Source organism: Electrophorus electricus, chromosome 14, assembly GCF_041902795.1.
Source record: "Electrophorus electricus isolate QZ-2024a chromosome 14, ASM4190279v1, whole genome shotgun sequence".
In the NCBI taxonomy this organism is placed as follows: domain Eukaryota; kingdom Metazoa; phylum Chordata; class Actinopteri; order Gymnotiformes; family Gymnotidae; genus Electrophorus; species Electrophorus electricus.
The window spans coordinates 1,420,001-1,437,500 of NC_137510.1; the positions used below are offsets into that span (position 1 = coordinate 1,420,001).

Here is a 17,500-nt window from a genome sequence, read left to right on the forward strand (position 1 = left end):
TGCTTTTGATACTGGCCTGTTTGACCTAAATATGCTACTGTAATAAGTAGCATTGTCTTTATGTTCACATGCTCTGTTCATTCATTCATTCATTCATTCATTTATTTATTTAGCAAGCATAAATTCCTCGTGTTTTACTAGTCCCTACACAGTGGTGGTCTTTTTTTTGGTGCACTGTGAAGATGCTGATAGGCTCAGAAACCCCCTGTCTTCTCAATCTCCAGCGAGTGCAGATGATCCGTTAGCCGAGCTGGTTCTGCAGTCAGACGACGATCTCCTGGGGATGCTGTCGGACGACCTGGTGAAACCAGGGCATGATTCAGGTAGCCCCCCACAGGCCCAAGCGGAGTCCCTGGCTAAGGGCCCCAACCTCGCCCCTGGCCGCTAACACTGCAGCAAACTCTCGCCCACACTGGGAAAGTCAGCACAGTTCCTGGGCCGCCATGTTTTTTTTTTTTTTTTACGGGTTTTCCTCTGTAACATTGTTCACATGTTTTATTGAACCTAGTTTTGCTTCATCATAATATTGTGTTTTTCATTCTCATTGCTTGCTATGCATCTCCTGTTGTGCCTGTTTCTTTTTAGCGTTGCAGTGCTTGTGTTGGGTTTGGATTCAGATTTATAATGCTTTGGTGTTCTTTTCTTTCCTTTTTTATATCTTGCTTGGGTCCCTGTAGGTCTTGATTTATGTGCTTTCCAGGTGGACAGCTCCCCCTCTGCGTTCGGTAAGCGCTTGGAGGCAGACCCTCTCTGGCTGTAGGAGTAGAGCTGTCCTCCTCTCTCAGCTAACCCCCTCCCCCGAACAAGGCCCTCACACTTCCTTCCTGTCCCCCTCTGCCTGTGCATGCGTCTGCCCCTCCCATATCCTCCACGTGCACTCACACACTCGTCTGGGCTCCCCTGACGACTTCTGTCACTTTGATCTTCAACTAACCACTTCTGAGCTGCATGCTGCTCTGTGCTGGGTGTGAAACTGAGCTGAAAAAGTAAACTGCCATAGACAGGTGTTTTGTTTGTGGGGCCTCACCTTGAAATGTCCGCGTGTTTCAGGGAGAGCCCGTTCAGTAGTAAAGACTTCTGCTGTCAGTCTGTCCGTTTGTTTCTCTTTGCGATAACGGGGCCGGAGGTGAGGATGGACGAGGTCAAACTAGCTCGTATGGCGTTGGTTTTAGTTAGCAAGGGTGCATGTGGAGTAATGGCACTGTCGAATGAACTGAACAGGCTTGTGAGATGTGTGATTGAGGGTGATGCACATATTTCTGCTAAACCAAGGGGAGTTAATGTGGAGCTGGTTATTTGGCTTTTTCTTTTTGCTTTATAAAACTGGTGCATCTCAAAATATATTCTTACTGCTTCACTGTTTGTGAAGTTTCTAGTTCCCAGTATGTGATATAATGGTCTCACCAAGGTTTCCTAAGCCTCGTCTCTCCTTTTGATGTTGGTGACAGGATTTATTATGATTAATCATTGCACTTGCCTGCTGTGTTTTTTCCATTGATGAAGGCCTCATTTATTTTAATATGGCAGGATACAAAGTGATGAAAGAATGGCTATTTTGGGGGTGGGCTGAGTGGTTTTCACACTTGGTTGGAGAGGCTACACAAATTAGTTTCTTGTTATTCTTGGGGAAATTGAGTTAAGGGGAAGGGAGAGGTGGACAACATAAATGTGTAGAAGGATTATTTTACCGTGACATGGAGGCTCAGTCCTCACGCTCCTCTTCTTCTCTGCTGGGTGTTTTTTCCTTTTCTTCTGACTGAGCACTCAGGCCCAGTAAAAAATAAATTGGTTGTCAACACTGATTTTAAGCTCGTAGTTTGACAGCTCTGGGAATTTGTTTTCCTCTTCCCACGCCCCACCCCCGCCCCCACGGGATTTGATTTTTGAGTATTCCCCAGATGCCTTTGTCTAAGTGTGAAACTAATGAGTACTAAATACCCCCTCTTGCCTCCAGCGGGTTTGGACATCGGGGCTGTCCCTGTTGGCCCTGCCAGGCCTCTTCATCCCGCCCCTGCCCGGGGACCTCGGCAGCTGCAGGAGGAACCCCTGGACGTGATTCTCAGCCCTGAACTAGACAAGATGGTGACTGACGGTAAGCACCTTTTAAAATATCTCCACCAAATTAGCAAAATCTAAGTATTATTTTAAATATCCATGTGCAGTAGATCTCACTGGTGTCATTTTTAAACATAACCTGTAGTGTGCGGCTGGTTTATCACAGCCTAGTTCTCCATCTATGTTAAAGATATTTTCTGTAAACCACCGAGATATAATTTTAAGCTTAAAGCTTCTTATATATTAAAGGTGTTTAACTCTGATCAGAGGAAATGGGAGTACTCACAGAGACGGTCACTGCTTATTTAGAATTTTCTGAACTAGGCATTACCAAAACAGTGAATAAATAAAAAATATTTTTTGTGCATGTCTAATTTTTAGGATCCATCCTTAGCAAGCTCCAGATTCCAGGTTGGTACCTCTACTGTGTGTGTCTTGTTTTTTTAACACCTTCAGTAGCTGTTCTGATTTCAAAATTGAGAGGTATTCATACAGTATTTAATTTCCCTAGTTTTTATCTGGGAAAGCACGGCTGTGCCTGCGCGTGCATCATGTTATACTCGTACGTATTGGAGACCGTAAAGATGCTCTGTGTCCACACAGAACTGGAGGGCAAAGAAGTGGAAGACTTGTTCACAGCAGTGCTCAGCCCCAGCTCCAGCCAATCACCTGGGCTCACCCAGCCTCCCAGCTCCGCCCCCAGCATGCCAGTCATAGCCATGCCGCACCAAGGACCAGGTGTGTCTTTCAGCTGTCTCTTTGCTGCAGACTCACGATCAGATGTGGGTTAGCATACAGCTGTTGGATGTATTAGTTAGCAAACTGGGTGTTTTAGTTGAATGAAGTCTGGAGTTGAGTCCAATGCATCTTGGACTTTGTGCTACCCTTAATTTTAGCGCCACCCTTAATGTGCGCCACCCATATTTGGTGCCACCCTTAGTTTCTTGCCAGCCCAAATGTTCAGCTACACAAGACACCAGCCAAGTCAGCCATTTAAACAACTGCACTTGATACCCTATCACAGTGTCCTGTAACAAGTACTCACTATATCAAATGTACTGTATGTGTCCGGCAGTGCTCATTTAATGGTGTAAGTATATTTTCATGATTTCAATTGCAGGAGATGGTGGAATGTTTCCTCGCATGCCTGTGGTGAATGGTGTGATGGCTCCAAACCCTGTCTTTCCTCCAAATCCCATGATGCCTGGAAGTGCCGTTTCTGGCACTTTCTCTCCCATCCACCGGATGCCTTTTCCCGAAAGCATGAGGTGAGACCGAACTTGCGTCATCTCATCAAGCCGAGATGGCAAATTAACGCTGACACATCCTCGAGTTTGAGAAACACAGCAGTGAAGCGAACTCGGTCCAAAAAAAGAAAAATAGAAAGAGAGAAGAAAAATGGTTTGAGCGTGACAGCTTGAGATGCATCTCCACAGAGAGAAGAAGTTCAGCCAGATGGGCAGTGATATGGTGGGTCCCTGGAGTGCTCCTGTCCCCATGCCTGGTCCAGCTCCTTCTGCAGACGCAGAAACGGACACCATGTCTAATGCCCAGAGGAGCACCCTGAAGTGGGAGAAGGAGGAGACCCTTGGAGAGCTGGCCACTGTGGCACCTGTGCTTTACACCAACGTCAACTTTCCCAGTCTAAGAGAGGAGTTTCCAGGTAGGTACCCCCTAGAATGACTAATTCAGTGCAACTGATGTTTAGAGACTAATTGTGGCACTTTACTCCACAGATTGGTCGACTAGGGTGAAGCAGATTGCGAAATTGTGGAGAAAGGCTAGTTCTCAGGAAAGAGCCCCATATGTGGTAAGATTTTAGCATCATGTTTCGATTTGATTGTTACAGGAAGTGAAGTTGTTTTAAGTCACGTCAACGGAAAATAGTTTTACAGTGTTACTTTTAACAAAAATACTGCCACACAAGACCAACCTACAGTAAATCAGTGAACATTCAGTAAATGCTGATTGTTACTAAAGTCAGACAGTAAACTATTTAATACTCTAAACAGTAAACAAACATGATGACCAAAAAAAAGGTTTGTTCAGAGATTGAGGATTTGTTTGTCTGCTTTTTAGCAAAAGGCTCGGGATAACAGAGCAGCTCTTCGTATAAACAAAGTTCAGTTGTCTAATGACACTATGAAGAGACAACAACACCAGCAGGCACCTGACCCCTTTGACCCCGGCGTCTCCATGGAAACAGAACTGCTCTTCAAAGATCCGCCCAAACAAAAGGAGTCGCAGCATGAACAGGAGTGGAAGCTGAGACAGGTGATTGGCAGCCTGGGGTTCCTTTTTGTTTTCACCCTGTTTTTCTTTGCCTCTTGGGGGGGGGGGGGGGGGGTTGTTTGTTTTTTGTTTTGCTTTTGTTTTACTTTTGTTTTAATACTTTTATATGGGAACTGTGGCAGTGCAACGCTGGGTTTTCAACCACTGATCATGTCTCTGGATTAAAAAAAAAAAAAAAAAAAATACAATGTTTGAGCTTGATCACCCTAACACCTTTAATTGAATTCACCACATTTGGTTTTTTCCAGCTTGATTAACAAACTAATTCATGAAGCCATCATGTGCTGTTCATACTCATGATAAGAGGGGATAGCACATGCATTTACCAGCAAACTTCATGGTCAGGTCAATTGATCCAGGCCTTAGTTCAGTTCTTTCTGATCAGTGTCCGCACCAATTCGATTATGGTTTTAGAGTCGCAGGCCATGTGCATGGGCTAGATTATAAAGTACCTCAGTCCTAACCATTAAGACATATTTTAGTGTGGATATCAAAACTATTTTAAAAGTTTCATAATAAGGCTAACTCAGCAATGCATGATGAGTATTATATGTACAGTGATCATGGCCTATAGGAGAATGTTGTTATGCATGGTTGAGTGGTCATTTCTTTCTTTACATTTGGGATTGCCGTACAGTGTACTAATTCTTAATTTGCATTGAAAAGGGAGAATTAAGTCAGATGTGGGGACCCCTTAAGAAGCAGCAGGAAAAGGTCCCAAAAAGCAAAGCCATAAAATCAACAAATAAAGACGTCCTTTTTGGACATTCCAACCAGGCAACTATAGCTGCAGGATGTGGAAAAAATTCTCTGGTAAGATCCCAAGGCGAGGCACAGTTCTGGCATTCATCTGCCAAGAACCAGTAGACAAATTTACAAGGTGCAAGAAAGAAAGAATTCAATAGGTAAAGCTGTAGAAGGAAAACTGGTTAAATTTATATATTTTTCCCTTGGACAGAAACATACTGTAACGGCTTTTAAACATTTTGTCATCACCATATTAAGCACACATTCACATTTTCCCTGCATGGCTTAATGACCCATTTTTAAAAGCTCAAAACTTATTTAGAGAATGAGGGAAAGAGAGTGTTCTTAGCACCATGTCATCAGGAGATTAAAATTCAGTGCATTCTAATGGCTTCATCAACTGAAGTGTTTTCACTCGCTTTCTTGTTTCCATGGCAGCAAATGAGACAAAAGAGCAAGCAGCAGGCGAAGATCGAGGCCACTCAGAAGCTTGAGCAGGTTAAAAATGAGCAGCAGCAGCTTCAGCAGCAACAACAAAAACAAGCACCACCACCACCGAAACAGCACCAGCAACACCACCAGCAACAATACAGTGGACAGTCAGGTGGAGATGCCACCAACAGTGGGAGTGGAAGTCCTATGACGCCTCAGCCCACCAACGGAAGCAACACGTCCCCTCTACAGCAAACGGCGCTCAAGGACAACTTTGTAAAACCCCAGCTTCCTGGAACTCCAACCTCAAGTTCATCATCAGATGATGTTTTTCTGCGCCCACAACCGCCTCCTCAATCATCCGTGGCAAAGACTCCCACCCATGACGGCCAGTACCCACAAGGATCATCATCTCAATCTCAGTCTCCTCAGGTGTTTTCTCCTGGTTCATCTGGCTCCCGGCCATCTTCTCCTTGGGATCCGTATGCTAAGATGGTGGGTACTCCTCGTCCCCCACCATCTGGGTCAAGCACACCTCGTAGAGGGTCGCTGTCTGACATGCAAGAGAGGGGAAGACCTTCCCCGGCCCATGAGCCCTTTGGCTCTCCAACGTCTGCGAGTGCTGACATGTACACAAAGCCACCAGACACACCCAGGCCCTCAGATCCATTTGTGAAACCTCTTGGTCCCCCAAGGTCTGGACCTGTATCAGAACAGCAGCAACCAGGTAGATACATGTTGGCCAGTGCTCCAACAGGGGACAACTTTACCAGGCCAAACCATAGATCAGAACATTACCAGCGGATGCCGCACAATCGTATGGTCCTTTCCGACCCTTACACAAGGCCGCTGTTGACACCTATTCCAGGAAGCAGTGAATCTGGCTTCGTGCCAGTGTTTAAAACTCCAATGCCTCCCTCTCAGACTCAGCAAGACCCTTTCAGTACGGCACAGCAAGGCATGAGACGTGGACCACCTGATGGTTTCCCTCAGGGTCAGCAGAGTGACCCTTATGCACATCAACCCCACACGCCTCATCCGTCAATGGGAGATGCTTTCAACAGTGAAGGCAGGATGATGCGTCAGGCCTCAGGAGGCCACTTTGCTCAGCCCATGCCCATAAACCGACATCCTCAAAGGGACTTGTATGCACATGCGCCCTCTACACCTAGACCAGATTATTCCCAGCAGATTGCTGATTCTTATGCCCAACCTCCGGGTACTCCACGACCTCATGACCCCTATGCTCAGCCTCCTGGTACCCCAAGTCCACATTCTGATCCATACTCGATGCCACCATCTACTCCTCGACCTGCTCCTATGGAACAGTTTTCTCAGTCACAGCCGTCTGGTCGCAGACAATCTCCGTCTCACACTATAGATCCATATGCACAAATGGCAGGTACTCCAAGACCAGCACCAGGAGAAAGGTATCCCAAGTCCCCAGGCAGCCAGAGAAACGCAGACGCATACATGCAGGCTGCTGGAACACCTAGACCATCCAAATCAGATCCATATGACCAGCCACCTGGAACTCCAAGACCAGTTCACACAGACCCATATTCTCAACCTCCTGGGACCCCAAGGCCAAGCCCCATGGTTCATCCTTCAGATCAGTTTAGTCATCAGGCTCAAAACAGGATGCCAGATCCCTTTTCTCATCCAGCTGGTCCAGGCTGTCAGACCCCTAAACACCCTGGTATTTCAGACGAAGGTTTCTCTTTGCCACAGTCCAACCCTAATCAAACACCTATTCATGACCCCTTTGAGCAAGCTCCAGTGACCCCTTGTCCACAGTCGGGGGAAAGGTTGGCTCATGGTGTTGGCCCACAGGCTACAAGCAGCTCTTCGGATACCTTGCAACCAGCACTAGGGGACACAGAAGAAAAACTTAAACAGGTGTGTTCTTTCAAATAAATGATTGCATTTGGTTATTTGATTAAGCAACTAGTTTATTTGCTTCTTCCTCTGACATGCTTGTTTTCTGTTTCTGTTAGCGTCAGAGATTACGACAGCTGATCCTGAAACAGCAGCAACAAAAGAGTGCCATCAGACAAGAGAAGGGACTTCAGGAGGCTACTGGCACTCCTGCACCCGTTACTCCTATGCATTGGTCACAGGAAGACTCTGGGCCTCAGAATGACATGTTTGGCCGCCCACCGCCCCCATATCCTGGAACTATGAGACCTTCACCCATGCAGGGAAGTCAGAGGTTTCCTGGGACTTTCCTTGGGGATCAACGGGCACCGTTTCCCGATGAGGCTCAGTGTCCCCGACCTCAGTTTTCCAGAGAACTGAGCACTGTGGGCATAAGACCACAAGGGCCTAGGTGAGGCATTTCTGCTGTTAAATTCAGTATTTGTGGTGTTTTCAAATACTTTTCCAATATAATATTATAATATGGTTCCATTATAATGTGGTTTATTTCAGGTTTGGATTTCCTGCTGGAGCTACAGGTCAGGAGCCATTCCTTCGCCCCCCCCACCAGATGCAAGGTGGGCCAATGGTTGATAATGTCCCACCACAGTTGAGAAGATCTCTACCAGCGGATCTCCCTAGATCAATGGGAAGTAGCCCTCAGATGGGCCTTCCTCAACACTTTCCACCACGAGGCCTTACAGTACAGCAGCACAATATAATGGGGCAACCTTTTATTGAGCTTCGACACAGGGCTCCAGAGAACAGAGTCAGACTACCCTTTGGGCCACCCAATATCTTGGACCATCCTAACCATCCTCAGAGACCTTCTAGCAGCTTCATGACGGGGCAGAATATGGCCTTTGCTGGCAACCAAACACCACGATCCATGAATCCAATGATGGGTCAACCACAACAGGGATCAGCCGGTCAGATGCCTGTGTCGGCTAGTATGGAAAACCTGCACCAGCGAGCAAATATGCCAGTGAGCACTGTTCAGCGACATCCCTCTGTGACAACCACGCACACTCATCCGGTCCGTGGTGAAGCACTTAATTCTGCCCAGTCGACCCTTCTCCCTGTGACGGTCCCCGGTACAGAAGTCGTCCCTCTACCCTGTGGTGATGGGATGGAGGAGAAGCTGGACACGGATGACTCTGCTGTGAAGGACCTTGAGGATGTAGAGGTTAAAGATTTGGTTGATGATGATTTGGAGAACTTGAACCTCGATCCAGTTGATGGCAAGGATTTGGATCTGGAAACGAATGACCTCCACCTTGACGATTTCATTGAGTCTGGGAAATTTGACCTTATTGCTTACACCGATCCTGAGCTGAACCTTGAGGACAAGAAGGATATGTTCAACGAGGAATTAGATCTCAGTGACCCCATAGAGGATGACCATGGAGAAACCTCAGACCTTCAGAAGGGCTTGTCTGGGAAGAAAAGTGGCACCTGTGGAAGTACATCAACACAAACAATGAATAAATTGGATGGTCAGCCTTCTGGTCATATCAAACAAGAAGAGTGCCTGTCAAAGGAAAGCTCTAATAATCTGCTGACGGAGAGCACTATTAAAACAGAGGCCAAACCGGGTTCATTGGTCAGCCAGGACCCTTCTGTATGTGGGGGTCCCTTAAGTAATAACAGGCCACTGAGTAGTAAAGGCAGCCAGGGGAATGTGTCTAATCTGTTTGAGGGATTAGTCCAGCAGGCTGGGGTATCAAGTACAGCTGTTCCTTCTGGCTCTGCCCCAGTACTCTCAAGTCTTTTAACCAAGGACAAACTTGAGGACTCTGGGATTGATGCTCATCACCAAGGTGATCTTCCCCAGCCTGACCATGGCCCAGATCTTCAGTCAAACATGGGCATGGTGATCTTGCAGGGTCAAGGGCAAGATCACAGTATGAACCCTGCAGTGGCAATGGGACACAGAATAAATGCACCACTTGCTCACGCAGGATCATTGGGGAATCCCAACATGATGACTGCAAGCAACCAGCAAATTCCGGTCCAAGGATTCGGAGCTTCTCCGGGACATCAAGTGGATCCGAGCCTGCCAATGGTGGCTGGCCAGCAGGCAGTACCCCACACCCTCCACCCCCAAGTCCAGCAGGGGATGATCCCACCGGGAGCTCTTGGGCAACAGGGAGCAAAGGTACAGCAGAGCCAGTCGAACAGACCACTGCTGTTAGATGAGCAGCCCCTCCTGCTCCAAGACCTTTTGGATCAGGAAAGACAGGAGCAGCAACAGCAGAGGCAAATGCAGGCCATGATTCGTCAACGCTCCGGTGACCAGTTCTTCCCAAATATTGGTAAGAATGTTCACACTAACATTTTACATAACACATTCATTATTTATGATGAATTAGTGCACTGGTTTTGATTTTTTTCCCTCTCTTTCTCTTCCTCCCTCCACTAAAGGTCTTTATAGATTCAGGTCAGCATTGGTAGTGATGATTGATTTTCTTTTTTCTTTAGTAAAGGTATTTATTGATGCAGGTCATGGCAAAGCAATCGAAAAAGAAAATGTGATCATTATTGTGATCTCACCGTAGTCAGAACTTGCAAAGACCATGGTGTTAGTTTTCATTTGACCAGTTGTTGTTGTTTTTTTGTTTTTTTTTCCTTCTTCATTTGACCTGAATCCATGAATCCAATCATGGCCATTGAGGTACCTTTCAATGGGGTGAGATATTAGGACAATAATGAGTGACCTCATTTGTTTACCAGTAAAACCAAGCTGATTTGTTTTCCTAACCCTTGTGGCACATGACATTTGTGCACCAAGCATGTGCCTGCTCTTTGCACTGCTCAGCGACGCCTTCCTGGAGACCAGAAGAGCTTCTTAGGGCACCAGTGCTATTTTTGATGATATTCCACAGGGAAATAAATATGATATGTTCACGTGCAAGTGATTCATAGTCACAGTGTGGCCCAAGCTGACCTAGCAGTTGTGGTTGCTGAAGACACTAAAAAGCAACACTTGTGTTGCAGCTGAAAATATAGTCTTTGGGGGGAATCATATGTGAGCAGTTTTTTTTCTAAGCTGTTGAATCTGTACAAATTGTTGGGTTGATCACTCTCTTCAGGCTGCTGTGTTTTAATGACCATCATTAATTTTCAGTTGTTGAAATGATCACCTTTTAAATTATGGTATTTAACCTTTGTATATTTAATGTGTTTAATTATCTTTTCCTGTCTTTTTGATTTAGGCATAGCTGTTTTATTTTAGTAGTGTTTTCCATGGTTTATTTAGTTTAGTTCATTTGGCCATACTGTAAATGCCATGTAATTTCACTCACTACCTTAAGTGGCTCACATGGACAGTATCTTGGAGACAGTATTTAAATTAATGAATTAATTAATTTTAACAGCAATATATATTGAAAGTAACACTAGTTACTTGATTGCTCCTAGCACCACTGTCAGACAGAGTGAGGGATACCTGTGTTGGGTGTATTCGTCCCTGACGATGGAAAACCTTCCGAGCTTTCCCATAGTGTTTTCTGTGTAGTGTCAGCTGAATAATTTATGACCTGTACAAGTGAAGTGCCATTTATTCGAAATGGACGAAACTGAATTCAAAAGATTATTAATTTCACAACTTCCAAGTAACTGCAGGGTTTTTTTTGGTTCCACTGTGATGTTCCCATTTGTAGACTTTGACGCCATCACGGACCCAATCATGAAAGCGAAGATGGTGGCTCTGAAGGGAATCAACAGGGTGATGGCACAGAACAGTATGGGAATGACACCCATAGTCATGAACAGGTAAAACTGGCCTAATGAACAGTCATGAACCATTTAACATTAAGGTTATACTCTGTCTATAGCACTTGTAGTGTATGGCCAATTACTACAAACTATAATAGTGACTCATTTCCCTGTGTAGGTTTCCCTGCACAGATGAGGTAGATGGTGATAGTGTCTCACCATTATTCATTGTGCTGATATTTGTTCCCAAAGAATTCCTGAAGTGATATTAAAGAGATTTCCCTTTTAAAGATTTATTTTCCTAGAAGGCCCCGTTTCTAAGAAAGATGGGGACAGGTAAGGCTCACGTTCGTTTCTTTTAAGTTTTCTCCACGCCTTTTGCTTTCGAATAGGATGCAGCAGGTTCCGGCGCCGCACGGGCCAGATGCTGTCGGATTCCCTCAACACGCGTTTGGACAGGTATGTGCACCTGTGTTTATTGTGTCACTTTACATACGTTAGCCTAGCTACCAGATCACTAACGAACCATTTCATTTAGGATGGAAAACTGATACCACAGCTGGCAAGGCCAGACCCCCCTAGTTTCGGACCTGGTTTTGTCAGTAAGTGTCGATTGCCAATTTGTTGGAAGCAGTGTTTATTTTTCAGTTTTGGAGGGCTTGTGTTTTAATATTTATGCATTCAATTTACTTTTCTGTCCCTTTCAGATGATGCACAGAGAAAACAATATGAGGAGTGGCTTCAGGAGACACAGCAGCTACTACAGATGCAGCAGAAGTTTCTAGAAGACCAGATCGGGGCTCACAGGAAATCGAAGAAGGCCCTCTCGGCAAAACAGCGCACAGCTAAAAAGGCTGGCCGCGAGTTTCCTGAGGAAGACGCAGAACAGCTGAAGCAAGTGACAGAACAACAGAGCGTGGTTCAGAAGCAGCTGGAGCAGGTATAGGAATGCATCTGAAAGCAGAGTCATGAGTGTGCAGCACAGCACAATGAGCGGTGATCCCATACGTAACAGTGGTAGCCTAGTGATGCACAAAGAGAAACGTTTAATTGAACTGTACACGTGTATATATGACTAAATAAAGACTTTCCATCTGGCTTACATCGTAAAAATGTGGTGTTTGACCACAGCAATGGAGGGTAAACAGTTAAGCCAATAAATACCCAACCTAGTCATTTTCAGTACATTTCCTGTCTCACGGTAATTATGGAGATCCATTTTCTATAGATGCAAGGGGGAATTGCCTACTAAACTTTAAGACATTTTGACTATGCGGGGGGCTCTCCTAATTATTTCACACTTCCCTGACCTTTCCACGCCAGAGCACAGTGACCTTAGAGGAGCCAGGGCCCAGAAGGGAGCGTAGTCTGATTTATTCTCTGACATTCTCTTCTCCTGCTCCGTTCTGTCAACATGTTCCCAAGGCCCGCGGTCTCGCACACAGCTGGTAAAGGGGAACGTGGAGTGTCTGTACTGAGCACGCGCTCCTCTCCTCAACCCTGTGGTCACCATCGCGCTTGCATCATTCCACCCACATAGCGCTCTCCCTCTTTTTTGTGCGCACTTAATCGCTCTCTTTCTCTTTTCCTCGCCCTCTTTTTTTTCTCCCTCCCTCCCTCCCTCTGTAGATCCGTAAACAGCAGAAGGAACACGCTGAACTGATCGAGGAGTACCGCGTCAAACAGCAGCAGCAACAGCAGCAGCAGCAGCAGCGTGGTCTCCAGCCGCCCATGATGAACCCACTGCAGGCCATGCCAGGAATGCAAGGCCAAGCCCCTGCCATGATGTCTGGGGGACCCCATATGGGACAGCCCATGATGTCACCTATGCAGCCCCACCCAGCTCCGCCCAACCCCAGCCGCATGCCCAACATGCCAGGCTGGCACCCGTCCGGGCCTGGGCCCATGGGTGGACCCAGATTGCCATCTCACATGCCCACTCAAATGCCACCATCCAACCCGGGCCAGCTTCCTCAGGCCCAGCCTCCACCTGCCATGGTGCCAGGAGTACCACCTGGCCAGCATGGCGGTGTACCTGGAGGCCACGGCGTCGGGGGCGGAGGTGGTGCCGCCCCTCATGTGAAGTTTGATGACAACAACCCGTTCAGCGAGGGTTTCCAGGAGCGCGAGCGGCGCGAGCGTCTGCGAGAGCAGCAAGAGAGGCAGCGGGTGCAGCTCATGCAGGAGGTGGAGAGGCAGAGGGCCTTGCAGCGGCTGGAGCTGGAGCAGCAGGGAACCGGTGTTGGCCCAGACTCCAGTCGCGACAACCTTTCCCACATGCCCTTCTACAGTGCTGAGCTCCCCCGAGACTTCATGCAGCCTGCCGGGCCTCAACAGCCGCAGCAGATGGTGTCCGTGTTCCCCCAGCAGGGGGCCTCGTCTCTAGACTTTGGGGGCCCCGGCCCAACCTTCGCGCAGGGTGGAGACCGGCGACCTATACCCGGGAGCGGAGCCTTCCCTGGCCAGGAGATGGGGCCAAATTTCCGGCCAAAGAATCCGATCATGCATGCGATCAACTTCGTTCCGGGTCAGCCTCGCCCGTCGGCGCTGCCCCAGGGCGGAAGTGAGGCCCCTCTGTTTGGCATGGAGTCGGCTACACCCTTGCCACCTAATTACCCCGGCTCAGGGCAGTCTCTTATACAGCTCTACTCTAACATTATCCCCGAAGAGAAGGGCAAGAAAAAAAGGACCCGGAAGAAGAAAGACGCCGACACAGAGTCTGTGAAAACCCCCTCCACGCCGCACTCGGATCTCACCGCTCCCTTGACCCCATGCGTGTCGGACACGTCATCCACCCCCACGCGCAGCGCCAACCAGCAGGGCGACCAGGACCACGACCCAAACAACCCCTCCTCCTCCACCGGGCTGGCTCCTTCCTCGGAACTGGAGTGGCAGCTGTCGGGAAGCGGGTGTCCGTTTGGTCGGCAGTCCGGTGCGGGCTCGGAGACAGAGCGTGGCGCCCTGGACAAAGCCCACGAGATCAAGCAGGAGACGCTGGAGGTGAACGAGTGCTGGGGGCACGAGGGAGAGCCAGGTGCTGTGCACGGCGCGGACGTCACGGGCAAGGTGAAGCTCGAGGAAGGTGGCGAGGGAACCTCCCCCCCAGGCGTGACGGGACTGAGTCCCGCGCACGCTGCCAAGGGCGACTCTGGGAATGAGCTGCTCAAACACCTGTTGAAGAACAAGAGCACGTCCCCGCCTTCGACCGCACCCCTTATACACCAGGTATCCAATGACAACCTGCGGTCAGAAGAGGGCATGCCAGACATTAAGGGCTCTGTAAAGCTGGTGTCTGCTGTTTGTTTGGTAAGACCTCAGTTATAAAGTGTATTAAAGACCTTAAATGTTAAATAAACGTCATATAATCCACATTAAAAGTTGATAATCTGTTAACCCATTTGCCAAAATGTTTGGCATCTTAGACCGAACAAATGCAATTTGTGATTAAAGTGTCACTCCTAAATTGATCTCACAAAGTCGTACTGAGCATACGGTCATGTCTTCACTTAGGAGGAGCCCACTGCCAGCCTCATACTCTGCGAGTGAGTGAAAGAGTTTTGCGTTTGCCTCACAGGGTGCCGTGAACAGCCAGCTGACGAGAAACGTGGGTCCTCCTGAACCGTCCCTTCCAGAACCAGGCAAGAAGAAACAGCGCAGCAAGAGAACGCCCAAGACTGGGGCTGACAAACCCGCCTCACGCTGGAAGAAGAGGAAGAGGGAGCGAGAGGAGATGGAGGCAGCCTACCCCACTACAGACACGCTGATGACGCAACTCGAACAGGTGAACACTCGGGCCGAATCTCGCACGCCGCTCTGAGTCTTATTAGGGCCTGGAAGAGATCCAAGTCGTGCAGCTTGCCGATGTTCGTGGAAAGCTGAAAACAACGCTTTATGAAATCTTGAAATGAAATGAGAGAAACTTCTTCAAGGCAGAGGTTTTCTACCTTAGAAACTTTTAGTAATGCATTAACAGGTATAAATGTCCTAAAGCTAAATGAGTCTTAATTTATACAGCATGTTGATTTTTCTGCAAAAGTGCCTCTTTAATTACTGTCATCTCCAGGAGTAATTACCTTCATTATGTCTTAATTACAGTACTGGCATGGATAGGTGTGGGTAGAATGCAAGAAATGGCACTGGTGAAAAGGCTAAACAGGGTTTTAGATGAAGTGTTCAGCGCACTCGCATTAAAAATGATTAATAGCTTTTACGTCATACCTGGTTATGGATGCAGGCATGCTACAGTGAGCTGGTAACTGAAACAAGCCGTGGTATTTGGTGCTCAGAGGTGTGATTCAAAACATTGAAGCAAAAAAGCTAAAGTTCTTCTCATGTACTTTTAGATTTTAAGGTAATATACAGTTGAATGCAAAGGTTTGCATCAGTCTTAGATTATCCGTGGTTAATCCAAGAATTTAACTCTTATACCTTTAATCTTCAAAACAAACATGTACTCATATAAAGGTGTTTTTCATCCGAAAACCTTGTGACTTCCATGTTAGAACAGTTCAGTCTAAGTCAAATTTGAATGAAATAAGTTATCATCTTCACAGCCCACACAAGTTTGCACTGAACCACAGGAAGCCATGACTCTCAGACACTAGGCAACACTCTTGGAGTATGCATATTAACCAATCAGATGCATTTTGGAACAGTCAGAGCAGAGCTGAAACGTTTTTTGTTCACTCCCATGTTTACAACACGGTGAGGGATCATGTGATGTGTTGGGGTGTTTGTATCAGGCCTGGAGCTCTACAGAAAGAGGAAGAAAGAATTTATATTAATCAGAATTAATTGGACACCATCAATTAAATTAATTAATTAACAGAATTAATTAATCAGACACACAGCTACAGATGAAGCGTGGTGGCCTGATAAGGAACGTGAATGTCTCGCCATGGCCTTCCCAGACTAGACTGGTGTGTTATAGGAAACATGTGGATGGATGTGAAGGAAGCTCTACAGACAGCCCGCCCAGCAAACTGGTAGAATTGGAGCGAGTATGCCAGTAGGAATGGACCAAATTGCACCTGTAAGGATTCAAAAGCTGCCCAGAGGAAACGAAAAGAGTCTGCAGGAGCTTTTAAAGTCAAAATGATTGCAGTGTTTCATAAGAGGGGGATGCAAACGTGTGAACTGCTATAATTTTGTTCTCCGTCATTATTCTTATCATGCCTTTTTACCAGATTTCTTACTTGTGGTGATTAAGGGGCATGAAATGTGAACTTGGATTAAATATAGTTTTTGTTAAAGTTTCTTACTCCTTTTTTTATTTTCCCCATCAATTGGGATGCAAACATTTGCACTAAACTGTATCAAAGATAAAAGTTGCACCCAGCTCTCTGGGGCTCCACCTTGTGATCGATTTTAAATAGCTGCTCTTGGATTCTCTCGGTCAGGATATATCTTCTTGGTGTGAAATCTGTACCTCCAGAGACTCTCTTGATGAGCTCTGTCTCTTCAAGTAATCTTTCATGTCCATCAAACCCCCACCCCGTAGCATCTCACCCTGTTGCCTCTGATGGAGCCCCTGATTGGGGTGAACTTCACCCACTTCCCCCCGTATGGTAGCGGGCAGCTGGATGGAGAGAACAGGCTGTCTGGTTCTTTTGGAAGTGCGTCGCTGGATGGAGTGTGTGATTACTACTCCCAGCTCATCTTCAAGGTTTGGTTCTGCTGTGGGACCTCTTGGGGTGGGGATTTAAAAAAATTCCCGATCTGACCGAAACTGCAGAAAAACTCGACCTGAATGGTGTTGGCGAATAGTTGCTGTGTTTTGCCGTGCAGCAGAACAACCTGAGCAACCCTCCGACGCCGCCTGCCTCGCTACCGCCCACGCCCCCTCCCGTGGCCAGGCCGCAGATGGTGAACGGCTTCGCCACCGCCGACGAGCTCGCACGCAAGGCCGACGTCATGAGTGACCACGCGGGTAGGAATCGGCCGCCCTTGTTCTAGAGAAAGCAGCTTTTCCCAAACACACATGGAGAATTCCAACCAAAGCTATGCAGTGGATATAATTCATATTGGTGTATATCCTAATTTATGAACTGGGACGACAGTGTTAAGTTATAACTTATCCTGTTGTTTATTGTTTGGGTGAACTGGGGGACCAAGTAATCTATCACTTAGTAGTCATTAATGCAAATTGACTACCACTAGGTTTTATTTGTTTGTTTGTACATTTATTGTCTGAAGAACGTTGCTTGCCATCTCGTCAGTAGAGGAGACCTTGGAGGCCACACCTCTCAAAGAACCTGCTCCGTGGAGCTCATTTTGTCTCGTCGTGTTGTCCAGAAGTTTACAAGGTTTGTACCTTTTGTCTGTTCCCAGTTTCCAAAAG

At 47.1% G+C, this 17,500-nt stretch overlaps 1 protein-coding gene across 20 annotated transcripts in view; it reads left to right on the forward strand.

Moving 5' to 3' along the window:
• The window catches only part of kmt2ca (lysine (K)-specific methyltransferase 2Ca), a 112,704-nt gene that overhangs the window by 78,708 nt on the left and 16,496 nt on the right, over positions 1-17,500 (forward strand). For 13 of the 20 annotated variants that reach the window (XR_014116918.1, XM_081696326.1, XM_081696325.1 and 10 more), the window contains 22 exons: positions 225-323; positions 678-725; positions 1,955-2,092; positions 2,437-2,466; positions 2,659-2,793; positions 3,176-3,323; positions 3,492-3,718; positions 3,792-3,865; positions 4,135-4,329; positions 5,014-5,160; positions 5,533-7,425; positions 7,524-7,855; positions 7,957-9,758; positions 11,106-11,217; positions 11,553-11,619; positions 11,699-11,762; positions 11,868-12,100; positions 12,790-14,466; positions 14,735-14,941; positions 16,661-16,825; positions 16,948-17,089; positions 17,491-17,500. The exon at positions 17,491-17,500 is cut by the window's right edge and continues 138 nt beyond it. Coding sequence is in view for 19 of the 20 variants with exons in the window: in XM_081696326.1 (XP_081552452.1) it covers positions 225-323; positions 678-725; positions 1,955-2,092; positions 2,437-2,466; positions 2,659-2,793; positions 3,176-3,323; positions 3,492-3,718; positions 3,792-3,865; positions 4,135-4,329; positions 5,014-5,160; positions 5,533-7,425; positions 7,524-7,855; positions 7,957-9,758; positions 11,106-11,217; positions 11,553-11,619; positions 11,699-11,762; positions 11,868-12,100; positions 12,790-14,466; positions 14,735-14,941; positions 16,661-16,825; positions 16,948-17,089; positions 17,491-17,500 (7,945 nt within the window). In the remaining variant the exon portion in view is untranslated. The remainder of the gene's footprint in view (positions 1-224; positions 324-677; positions 726-1,954; positions 2,093-2,436; positions 2,467-2,658; positions 2,794-3,175; positions 3,324-3,491; positions 3,719-3,791; positions 3,866-4,134; positions 4,330-5,013; positions 5,161-5,532; positions 7,426-7,523; positions 7,856-7,956; positions 9,759-11,105; positions 11,218-11,552; positions 11,620-11,698; positions 11,763-11,867; positions 12,101-12,789; positions 14,467-14,734; positions 14,942-16,660; positions 16,826-16,947; positions 17,090-17,490) is intronic. The other 7 variants (XM_081696321.1, XM_035530699.2, XM_081696316.1 and 4 more) reach the window with 5 other exon arrangements.